Below are 12,075 nucleotides of genomic sequence, written 5' to 3'. Positions count from 1 at the left end.
TTTCAACCCCCCTGCTCTGGGCAAGGTTGCCAGCCACTAGAGCAGGCTGCCCAGAGCTGCATCCAGCCTGGGCGTTCCTCCTCCTATTTATACGCTGCCTTCAAGTACTGGGAGGCCACAATGAGGTCTCCCCAGAGCCTTCTCTTCTCCAAGCTAAACAAGCCCAGTTCCCTCAACCTTTCTTCATAGAAGAGGTGCTCCAGCCCTCTGATCATCTCAGTGGCCCTCTTCTGGACCCCTTATTACAGGCTGGGGCTGAGCAGTGTCTTGATGCTCTCAATGCCCTCCCACTTGTCCCCCAGCAGGCCAAGGCCGTGGTGGCCCGCTCCCACAGCGCCGACTCGGAGGACAACTACGTCCCCATGAACCCCGGTTCCTCGCCCCTGATCCACGCCGAGAAAGCCAACGACAACTCCCAAAATCTCTACATCCCCATGAGCCCGGGGCCGCATCACTTCGACCTGGTGGGGTTGTCCTCGGCCACCCTCCCCTTGCACAAAGGAGGAGCCATGGCGCAGTGCCACAGGAGGTTGAGTGAAATCCAGCCCCCGCCGGTCAACCGCAACCTCAAACCCGACCGGAAAGGTAAGAATGGGTGTTTGTGGGGAAAACGTCCCAGGAACCCTTCTATCCTTGTGATATTTTGGACTACATCTGTCTTGTGTCACCAGCAGCATGGTCAGACCCTCAAATTTTCCTCTTTCCCATACCCTTCCTCTTTGAGGAAGACTGTGGTGATCCCATCATTAGTATGTCAGCATCTAACCCAATCGATGCACTAGATGAGGGCTGGGACAGCAGCACAGCATTCTTCTCTTCCACCTAATGAACCCCCCAGGATGAGAAGAGCTTTCATGTTACCCTACAAATTTCCTTTTCAAGTCCCTCTGTTGCCAGAGGTTGCTCAGTGCTGCCGAAGCCTTGGTCAGCTCTGCCTGGCTGTGGGTTTTTTCCCATCCAACGAGGCATCAGAGCTCCCTAATGAGGCACCATTCCCCTTTTGGGGCCATCCATCTAAATTTGGGGCTGTGGGTCAGAAAAAAAAAATCAATTTTTTTCCCCAGTCCCAGTGTAAATGATCTCAGGGGGTTGGGACTGGGGGTATTTGTCATCAGCAAGGAGGGTTGTACAGCTGAGAAAAATGGGAAGCAACAAGCAATTTGTAGCAGACTGTCCCCTCTCATGCCTGTTGTGATCTGAATAAATAATTCTCCCCCCCCCCCAGCAAAGCCATCGCCACTGGACCTGAGGAACAACACCGTCATCGATGAGCTTCCCTTCAAATCGCCAGTCACAAAATCCTGGTCCAGGCCAAGGTGAGTTATGCATGATGCATATTGAATTTCCCTAAAAGCTGGGTGACCCCTTCCACCCTGTTTTGTTTTGTTTTGTTGATGTTAGAAGCAGGAGCTGCAGAGCTGGGTCATGTCTTGAAAAATATACAAACATAGGAGCGGCTACGTTGAGCAAAAAGTCCGCCTTGCCCTAAATCCTCATCCATCGGGGCCCAGCAGGAGCTACCTGAGAAGAAGATGAGAATTGGGCATTTACATGTATAGAGTGATTCTTTCTTAAAATATCCTGCCACACCATGGTGGTTTGGGACTCAGGGATTTCCCTGGATACATCATGGCCCGACTTTGGGGTCAGATGCTGTTGAAGAAGAGGAGCCCGATGGAGCTTGCGAGCTCCGTCAAGCGTTGTGAGAGCCAGAGTCATGTTCCCCACATCACAGCTAGCAGCAGGAAGATGAATTGGTTTAGGTTAGGCTTTCACATGAAAGCCCAGCATGTGGCCGAGCAGCTAATTAAGATCCCTCGGAGACGTTTCCTATTTCTGGGATCTGACACCACCCGTGGAGCTGTGGCTCCGACGCAGGACCTGTGGTCTGCCGCAACTCGTGACACGGCTGAGTGACTCCAAACCAAGCCACACTCGGGGCACGGTACCAATTTCACATCCAGTTTATCCCCAAAAACCCTGTTTCAGCCTAAAAACGCAGGGTTTGACCGAGTCGTGTTTGGATTGCCTTGAAAGCAAAGCCTAGCCTGGAGGAAGCCTGCAAAACGAAACCAAAGCACTTCACAGCGAAGTCTGCTGGCCAAAAATAACAGGATTCACACAGTTCCAGTCCTGCTGCTAATTCGCGGGCTGATGTTGTCCAATGAAAGGAAGAAGCCAGGCTTGGCTGTTATGACTCTTCTCATAAATTGGATTGTGTGGAGACTGACTGCAGGGCATGGGCTCTGCGCGCTGAAAACACTGCACCAGGAAAGGGTGAGCGGGCTTGGATTGACAAGATGTCCAAGCCCAGAGAAGCTAATGTTTTGTTTGTTGTTTTTTTTTTTCCCCTTATCAGCTAATCAGATGACCCTGCCTTTACTGCAAGGCAACGAATAGCTTTTTAAGACATGGGCTTTAATGCCAGACGCTGATTGCATTAGGTTATTCTCCGTAATTAGATCTGGCCAATTGAAAACAAGGCGACGCCTCGGAGATTTTGGTTTCCAGCAAAAAAAAAAATCCAGCTAGGGCCCTGCACGGTAAGCAAAGCCTCGAGCTGTGGCGGGGCTGGAGGTGAGAAGCCTGCTGTGGACCTCCACGGAGGCTGGCTCTGCATCCTCCCAAGTGAAATACTTCCTGTGAGATAAAAGTGTTTATGGGGCCGGATTTATGTAGCTGATAGCAGGAGAGTTATGGATTTATAGCAAGCAAGGTGTTATTAAAAAGGTCCTAGAAAGAAAACAAAACAAAACAAAACAAGGAGACCAACTGAGTGATTTGTTGACCCGTGGGAAGGTCAGCCTCAATGCCACCAGCTTTTCTCCACCACCCACCATGAGCGTGGTGATGTTTGGGGCATCAAGTGCTGCCCGTTCCCATTCCTTCCCATCCACGGATGAAGAGCCCCCGCAGCCGTCCCTAAATCTTTGCCCCTTGTCCTTACAGCCAGACCTTCAATGCCGGCTCGCTGCAGTACTGTCGCCCTGTCTCCTCCCAGAGCATCACCAGCACTGACTCAGGAGACAGCGAGGAGAACTACGTGGCCATGGTAAGCGCTAAAATATAGGGCCGAGACGGTGAGAAGCTAAGATATAGGGTCCCAACGGGATGTATACATCCCCCAGTGCTGCAAACACATTCCTACCTCGTGACATGGGAACACCACAGGGATTCTGGTAGCACCAGGAGGGATGTAGTGTGCATCCCTTTGTCCAGCTAGGCACAAAACAGCGGCTTTTGTTCCTAAAATGGCACATCCTATTGGGGTTTTAACTCAATATGAGAGCAGAAACATCTATTACCCACTTTACAAGGAATTAAGAGGGGATAAAAATGCCCATGGGCTGTCAGGATAAATTTTCCTGATTTAAATTCTTTTTTTTTTCTTTTTTTTTTTTTTTTTAATCCTCCCAATAGCTGCTGACATCATGGTTGTGTGGAGGGCAGGGGCTATCGGAGCAGCAGCAGGGAGTGGCCCTGCTCGCAGGGAGGGGATTTTGTCTCTCTTTGCAAAGCTGCTGACTTGAAGCATATTTTGAAGGCTGTGTAAAGGAGAGGGGGCCAAGCAGATCCGTAGCGTGGTTGTGATTAGCAAAGATCCCAGCACTGGCCTGGCCTCATGAGGTGTGGCTCCCAGGAAATGCTGGAGCTTACGTCTGATGTCAGGCATGTGAATAAAATGAGCACAGAGGCAGCAGAAAGGCTGATATACAAAATCTTGAGGATTAATTTGTATTTATTAGTCCCATACTCAACCCAGCAGTGCTGCACACGCTGGTCCCTGCGAGAAAGGTGAGAGCATCTCCAGGCTGGGACCTCTTTTGAAAGTGCCACTGAAGCTTTTCTTTGCCAGATGTGTGTTAATTCCTTTTTTATTTTTTTTTATCCTTCTTCCCATGTTAATGCTCATTATCTCTCCTGTCTCTTCCCTGCATTAGCAAAACCCCATTTCTGCTTCTCCTGTTCCTAGTGGCACCAACAGCCCAGCGCCTAAAAAGAGTTCTGGGAGTGTGGATTATCTGGCCCTGGACTTCCAGCCGAGCTCACCAGGGCCACACAGAAAGGTACTGGGGTTTTTCTAAACTTCTGGTTAACAGCAAGGCATTTTTTGAGGGCTTTTGTGCAGGGCAGGGTTACTAACCTCAGAAGAGTGATTTTTTTTTTTTTTCCTGCAGATCTTCTCTTGTATTTATTCTAGGTCAGGTTTGGTCTCTGTTATGTCTGCAGCTTTGCTGGAGGTGTCACCAGAAGCATGGGTGTTGAGGGGTTCAGGGATACTGATGAGACCAGAAATTTTCCTAGAGCTTGTAGATTTGGTGCTGCAGTCAGACGCTGTCAGGAGGTCTCCAAAGAAGCAGCAGCAGAACTTTTCGCTCCTTCAGAGCAACAGGCCCTCCAAAACCAGACATCTTCCACATGAGATGCTTTGAGGAGCTCACACAGAAAGTGCTGGCTATCTGTCTCCTGCTGACATTTGGATGCTTCTACCAAATGTCAAGTAGAAATGTGGAAGGGGAAGCTTCCAAAGACCCAGACATTGGTGACTTAAAGTGAATTACAGGAGAATAGAGCAAGGGAGGACCTCAGGAGAACCTTTGTGGGAGACACCTCTGCACTGGCCTCAGCTTTCTCAACCACCACCTCATTTCCAGGGAAAGCATCCCACTGCTTAGCTCTTCATATTATTTAAAAGTTGTACCTTGATTCCTTCTTTCTGCCCAGCAGTATTTCTGCAGCTATTACCGAGTTAAATAATAAACCACAAGGGGTTTGGCACCATCCAAACCATCACCTAGCTCCAGCTGCAGCAGCTGAAATACTTGTAGAGGCAGAAGAGCTTCCAGGGCCCAAGAAAATATGGAAAAAAAATGTCTCCTTTTAACTCAGCAGCTCTCCCCTGTTGTTTAAGGGGATTAAAATAATCTAGAGCGTGTGGAGCTAATAGGGTTGGAGCTGGGATTTTTTGGCTCATCTATAATTATTCTTGAGTTCTTTACAAGAAAACGAGCACGATGCAAAGCTGAATTTGCAATATCAGCAGGTAGGTAACACGTTTCCAACCAAATATTCAGGAGGTTAGAGGGAGGGTGATGAGCTATGGATTACGGGGGAAGGCCGGGGAGGATCTGGTGGCCTCTGGAGCTGACGGGTGGCCACGGGTGGCCGTGTCTCTCCTCCCCGCAGCCCTCCACCTCGTCGGTCGCCTCGGATGAGAAGGTTGACTACGTGCAAGTGGACAAGGAGAAGACGCAGGCACTGCAGAGCACCATGCAGGAGTGGACTGACGTGCGGCAGTCCTCGGAGCCCACCAAGAGCACCAAGCAGTAGCAGCCGGGGCGGGCAGCTCAGCGGGCAAATATCCTCGTGGTTTTCCCAGCTCTGTTTGGGCTGGATCCCTGAGACTGTTGTCTGCCGAGGGGAGGGGGTCTTCACGACTTTTTTTCTTTTAAGACAAAAAAGAAACTTAATTTCAGGGGAAGACTTGGCGGATACTGTTTGCCGATGGTAAAGAGCAACCACGTTCGGTGGCTAGGTTTGTGCTTTAGCTGCTGGATGCGCCATCCAGGAACTTCAACGTAGCAATACCAGGTTTCACCCTACACGTCTGTTGCTTACAGCTATTAAAGCCACCTTGTACGTGCTAACATCATCTCTCCCCGTCTTCTTCCATGCCGTACCCTCAAACCATGCCATACACGTCTGACAGCACCTCTCACAGGACCTCATTCCCCATCTCCTCATGGTTACCCTCTTCTCTGCCTCCTCCCAAACCCCAAAACTGAGTAAGGACCCTTCCTGTCTGACTTTACTTTCATCATCCCATCTCTTGTAAATAATGATGTGTTCAAGTCCTCTGACAGCTGTTCCCCTGGTGGGACAGCCCCTGTGTTTCTGGTTGTGGCTGTTAACCCTCAGGGGCTTGACGAGCATCCAGACTGCCCCGTTGAGCCCAGAACTTGCCCCACCATACCCGTATATATGCCAGCATGTGCTCACACATGCATGCATGCATGAAACAGCCAGGATAGTTGGGGTGTCTTCTGCTGTTGATGCTCTCCTGCATCTCTCAAAGTTTGGAGAGAGAGGCTTTGGAGAATTTAAGCCTATCTGAAGTCATTTGCCAGTGAATCTGGCCCTAAAAACCCAAATCTGCCTTTTGTGGCATTAAAAGAAGGCCATAGAGGAAGTGTCCTACATCCCTGGCCACCTGAGAAGCTCGGTGGTTGAGTACGAGGAGTGTAGAGAGGTTCTGTAGACCATGGGTGTCCAGCCTGGCACGAGGATGAGTGGGAAGAAGGGAGCAGGAGGCTGTTGTGGGGACCAGGAGAAGGCAGGTGCTGTACCTTAGAGGTTGGATTGGGATGAAGAGGGTCTGGTGAGGTGCATCTGGGAGACAAAAGGAGTGGAGTAACTGAAATGTTGATCGGTGGTGAGGCCTTGGGCTTGGGAAGAGGTTGGTGAGAAGAGCCAGGACAGGGTGTCTCAATGGGTGTTAGCTGTAATGTAGCATAAAAGTCAGTTGTTACTGGGCACAAAGGGCCGGACTTTGTATTTTTCCCCATCTTCGGTGATGTTTCTTCAACACAAATAAGACTTTTTGACCATCGTGGATGGGAATCTGCTGTAGTCCCACCTGCATCCTTGACACAGCCAGGCTTCGGGATCGCTCCGCGAGAAGCTGGAGTGGAGAAGGAAGAAGAAGGAAGAGGCAGCTCTCTGCAGAAATAAGAATTTGGGATCTCACTAAAACAGGAAGGCCTAACGATCGGCATGGAGAGGCCTGGCTGCCAGCAGGCACTGACACGGACACACAGGCCAACTGCGAGCTGGGAGCTGAACAAAGATCATTTCTGTTAGAAAGATCAAGTAGTGGTTTTTGTTAAAGAGCTTGAGTTACCCTTCCTTCCAGCTGAACCCTGCCCCACACAGGCTCTGCCTCCCACCACGAAAAACAAACGTTTGTGTTGACTCTTGATGCCCAAGTGTTAGCACGTTTGCTTAATCTTGGCCTGAGTTTGGAAGGGGCCAGAGATGGCCCATGCAGGTACGGGATCTGGGCCCCTAAGGGCTGGGTGCTGCCTTGTAAGTCTCCAATTTCCATCCCCCGTTTATGTTTTCTTCTCTTTTGCCACGAAATGGAAGGATATTAATGGAAAAAGCTCCAATAACCCTTGTAAGACATTGCAGTGTTGGCCTTTTACAGGAATAATGGAGCAAATATCCTAATGCTTTTGGTAAAAATAATCATCATCTAGGGGGAAAAAAAAATGACCCAAAGGGGAAAATTTAGCACAGGCAGATGCTTTGTGAAGGCCGGGGAGTGTTACAGCCTGCAGGGGCCTTTGCCTCTCATTGAGGGCTTGCATGGTGAGATAATGAAATGAAGAGCAGGGAGCAGGGCTTTCCGTAGCCCCTTTCATCACCGCATCTCAGGGGAGATGGAACATTGTCCTGGTCCAGAGCCTGCTGAACTCACTGCAAAGACTCCCATGAAGCTCGGTGAGCTCATCAAGAGGCCGCAGACGGATCCTGTGGTCTTGGCATCCCGTGAGGGAAAAGCCAAGCCCAGGGACCTGCTGGGTGTTGGCCTGGCTGGGAACGAGCTCTGCACCATCCCTGCTGAAAAGCAAACATGATTCAAGCAGGAACTTGCTTTTCCTATGTCATCCTCTAGCCTGCTGTACACAGAAGATCAGGGGTCAAGAAGACAAGGGTCCCAAAAGCACCCTGAAAGCAGGGAGGCAAGGGGGAGGCAGCAGCAACCCTCACATCTGAGGATGCAGTGGCTTGAAAGCCAAAACAGATGGGTTTTGCATTTCCAATTTCCCAGAAACAAATATATTCCTCCTTTTTTTCTTTTTTCTTTTTTTTTTTTTTTTCCCCTGCTGACCATCAAGCAAACGGCCCCTCCATACCAAGCAGCAACTCGCCGACTCCATCCCTGCCATATGGACGTGACTATACCAGCCCCTCCTGAAAGAAATCGATGGCTGCAGTGGAAATAGTCATTCCTGCCAGTTGCTGGGCTGATTAGAGCAGTCCCCGATGATTAATGTTTGTGCAGTATTTAGTCTTAAACTGTATCGAAAAGCAGCTGGTTTAATTACACGGCCTGCCAAGAACTTTGTCCTGAAGGCATTGAGTTTATCACATCCACTTTATACTCGGATGCTCGAGTATGACTGGCTCTTTTGTTAGGAGTAGGTATTTTAGGAAGCCGAGAGCATTGCTAATGATTCATTTTAATTGCAAGCAAAAGACCTGGCTCGAATCCTTATGTCAGAGCCTGCACTTCAGCTTTATGGGCTCATTTTAAGAGAAGGGCTGTGCTTTTGCGTGTGTGTGCTCATGGAGAAGGGTCGATTGCAGGACGAGGACTACGGCCTCAGCAGTTCATTTTAGAAAGCATCAGGGCCATGTCAGAAAGCTCCCCCTGAGCTTTAGAACTGCTAGGTTGGTGGGTTTAGAGGCAGAAACTTCCCAAAATACATGTACATATCCCATGTTGTGAGTCTGCACCTGCTGCTCGCAGCAACTCGTGCGACGTGCGAGTTGTCTTGGAACCAATTTGCTCTGAATTGGCATTTGAACGTTCAGGGGAAAATAAATTGCTGGTTCTGAAAGGATACAGGGATGAGGTTTAGTCTCAAACAGGAGAAAGAAAATACGTGTGTGTGCAGATTGTGCTGGGGCAGACTGGCAGATGGGGCTGGCACCAAGAGGTGGCCAGGGCCTGGGTTGCCTGGAGGATAACTGGGATGGGTTTGGAGCCTCACAGGCACCAACCAGGGTTGTATATGGGCTGGGAGGAGAGAAGGCAGGTGTGTTTGCCGGAAAGGTTTGAGTCTTGGTCTTCCACACCTCCTTTGGCATGTCTCAAGTCAGATCTGCAGAGGGGGTTTGTGGAGGGAAGGGTTTTGCTCAGTGAGGGCCTCGTGCTGGTAGAAGGGCAGCACCCACTGCTCTCAGGCCTTACCCAGAGCACTTCATCCTTGAGGTGTGCAGGAGAAGCCCTACAGGGAGATAGTGGAGACCCAGCTATGCTGAGGAACCTAGTTTTGGGGCTCTCTTGGGCTGGTCATTGGGACACAGTGCCGTGGCTTCGCAGGGTGTCCTGTGAGGCTCTGCTGTCTCTGTCCTTGAAGGTATTTTAAGACCTGACTGGGTCAAGGCCTGAGCAAGTGGGTCATAGCCTACTGCTGACCCTGTTTAGGGCAGGGAGTGGGACTAGAAACATCCCTTCCCCTTGAATTCCCCTGAGACCCTGCTGCTGGGGCTGAGTGGGGCCTCCTCCATATGAGGGAAGGGGCCAAAGGCAGTGCCTGGATGCCTGTGGTATCCTAAAATCTTCTCTGGCCATGACGTGAAAAGGCACAGCTCAACACCTAAGGTCATACACCCCAGTGAGGAGGCCTAATCCACACTGGGGCCACCCCTTGCACCTGGCAGAGGGCTGGCTGGCCCAGGTAAAGTCATCCAGGACACGGACACACAGTCTGAGCCACCGGGGAACAGCCTGAACCTGTAAATTTGTTAGGATAGACATTGACTGACCCAGGGCTCTCTGGAGCCCCACCTGAGCCCTGACACCCCAGGGTCCCACTCCCAGGAGTGTACCAGGATGAGCTGGTTCCTTTTCTCCACCCATTGAGCACGGCTCATGGGCTGGGATTGCATTAATTTTCTTTGTAGTAGCTTTTTATGGTGCTATGTTCCGGGTTTGTGACGAGAACAGTGTTGGTGACACACCAGTGTTGTAGCTGTTGCTGAGCAGCGCTCGCACAGAGCCAAGGACCTTCAGCTCCTGGTGCTGCCCCACCAGCGAGGTACCTGGGGGTGCACCAGGAGCTGGGACACAGCCAGGAGCTGACCCAGGCTGGCCAAAGGGACGTCCCATGCCATACAAGCACCATGCTCAGCAATAAAACTCGTGGGGAAATTTGCCAGGGCTGCCATTGCTCAGGGACTGGCTGGGCCTCGGTCAGCTGGTGGTGAGCAAATGCATTGTGCATAGCTTGTTTTCCTTGGTTTTCTTTATTTTTATTTTTTTTCCTGGCACAGGCTGCCCAGAGAGGGGCTGGGGGCTCCTCCTTGGGGATCTCCAGCAGCCGCCTGGACGTGGGGCTAGGCCCCCTGCTCAGGGTGGCCCTGCTGGAGCAGGGCTGGCACCACAGGGACCCGTCACCACCAGGCACTCGGTGAGAGCCTTGGTGTCATGATATCTCCACAGCCTGAAGCAGTCCCTCCCCTCAGCAGCGTGTCCTTTGTGTCTCATCCTTGTGTAGTTGTGATTTTAGCTCCTTCGCTTTGCAGCTCTGAGAGATGTGCTGTTAACCAGGCTCCTGCCTCAGAGCTTGCTCTGAGAAGAGCTGATGTGTAGCGAGGTGTCACCCAGCCAACCCACAACCTACGTGGGAGAGCTTATCCCCAAAACCAGGGGGTAACAAACCATCCTTTTTAGTGTTGGCCTTTGGGTGACACCACACTTCATCTTCAGAGGGGCCAAGGGAGTGCGCCTGAACTCCCTGTATCCTGCTTTCTCTCCAGCCTGTAAAATGAAGATTTTTAGTGCTCTTTTCCCCACCTCACAGTGAGGTTTAAGTAGCTGACAACTACATTGTCCCTGAAAACACCACGTTTTATCTGAGAGCCCTTTGGACACGCGGAGCATCGTGGAGAGGGAAGGGAGCAGGACCCTGCAGAGCCCCCCGACGAATCCCATAGGGTTAGGACCAAACCTTTAGCTTAGCTACATCCCACTCAACCCAGCCCTTGGCAAAGTCCCCCCTGACTCTGGGCATCGTTGTGTGGGATGGGACCCAGCCAAATTAGGGTAGTTTTCACCCTCCCTTTCTTAACCTGCTGCGAGGAAGGGTCGGAGCCCCGGCTTCGGAGCCGTCGCATCGGCAGCCGATTCGCAGGGATATTTTTGTGTGTTTCGAAGCCTATGACTGTTCTTAAAGAGGAGTATTTTATTTTATTTTTTTTTTCCATTTGTAGAAGGAAGGACAAGAGTAATCTGTGGCAAACTGTACAGTACGTGTCTTCTTGTGGTGTCACTGTTTGAATGGTTATTAAGTTTTCAAATCACTGTGGACAGCTAATCACTTAAGTTATTAATTTATTCTTTGGGGTTTTGTTGTTTGTTTGTTTTTTTAAGTAATTTGAAACAATTATTTATCCTGTAAATCGGTCTCGAGTGAAACCTAGGTAATACTTTTTTTGCTGTTAATAAACATGGTACATGCCTGATGTGAAGGTGATCTCATTTTTAAGTACTGTATATGCAGCGGAAAAGCAACGGGAAAATAAAAGAATGAAACCAAAAATGGATCTCTCACTGCTGACTCCCTGCACGGATTCGGAGCTGGGAGGGAGAAAGGGGGAATTAATGGTTGGGTCACACCAAATTAAGCAACACTATGAAGGTCTCAGAGTATTTTTCAGGTCAAGTCACCAAGTATCTCCTACAGCTTCAGGTGTCCCCTCTCTGCCATGACAGCCTCAAGGATGCACCTGGGGCTTTTCTTGATACCAGAACCCAAACCAGATGTTTTGGGGGCTGATAAAGTGAATTTAATACTATATCTATATCTGTTCTTGGGACACACTTGGGTACATGCAGGGCGAGGGCAATCACCCTCCTCACCCGTCAGCAGCACAGGCCCCAGCTCAGGTCACCAAATCCCCCATAAAACCTAAGCACAAGAACAAATCTTTCTCACCCAGAGTTAAAAGCAAGCCACCTCCCTACAGCATTGTCCCCCAGAACCCCCTTTTCTAGACCAGAGCAGCATCACAGCACATCTCCGGCACATCTGAGACCCCAAACGTGGAGCTGAGAACCAGGCTGGAGGCTCTTACTGGGCAGAGATGGATGTGAAACTCCAGCACATACGATATTAGTATGATATATACAAATATTCCTGCTATTAATAACACTAACAGTAGCGTAGTAGATATTATAATTGGTATAGCAGACATGGCAGCATGCTATACTGCTGTATTATAGTACACGTATATGGTATAATAGTAATCATAACATGTTAATAGTAATCATGGTATTAATAA

The 12,075-nt window shown here is 50.0% G+C and overlaps 1 protein-coding gene across 3 annotated transcripts in view; it reads left to right on the top strand.

Annotated features, from left to right (window-relative positions):
• Window positions 1-11,333, top strand: part of GAB2 (GRB2 associated binding protein 2) — a 75,601-nt gene extending 64,268 nt beyond the window's left edge. Inside the window, exons 6-10 of one of the 3 annotated variants that reach the window (XR_014690748.1) lie at window positions 303-585; window positions 1,226-1,316; window positions 2,950-3,052; window positions 3,974-4,067; window positions 5,188-5,324. Coding sequence is in view for 2 of the 3 variants with exons in the window: in XM_084512587.1 (XP_084368713.1) it covers window positions 303-585; window positions 1,226-1,316; window positions 2,950-3,052; window positions 3,942-4,067; window positions 5,188-5,331 (747 nt within the window). In the remaining variant the exon portion in view is untranslated. Of the gene's footprint in view, window positions 1-302; window positions 586-1,225; window positions 1,317-2,949; window positions 3,053-3,941; window positions 4,068-5,187 lie in introns of all 3 variants that reach the window. The other 2 variants (XM_084512588.1, XM_084512587.1) reach the window with 2 other exon arrangements.
• The last annotated feature ends 742 nt before the right edge of the window (window positions 11,334-12,075 follow it).

This window comes from Aythya ferina, assembly GCF_964211825.1.
Source record: "Aythya ferina genome assembly, chromosome: 1".
Taxonomy (NCBI): Eukaryota; Metazoa; Chordata; class Aves; order Anseriformes; family Anatidae; genus Aythya; species Aythya ferina.
Note: the sequence above shows the minus strand (reverse complement) of the source record. Positions and strands in the feature narration are given on the sequence as shown.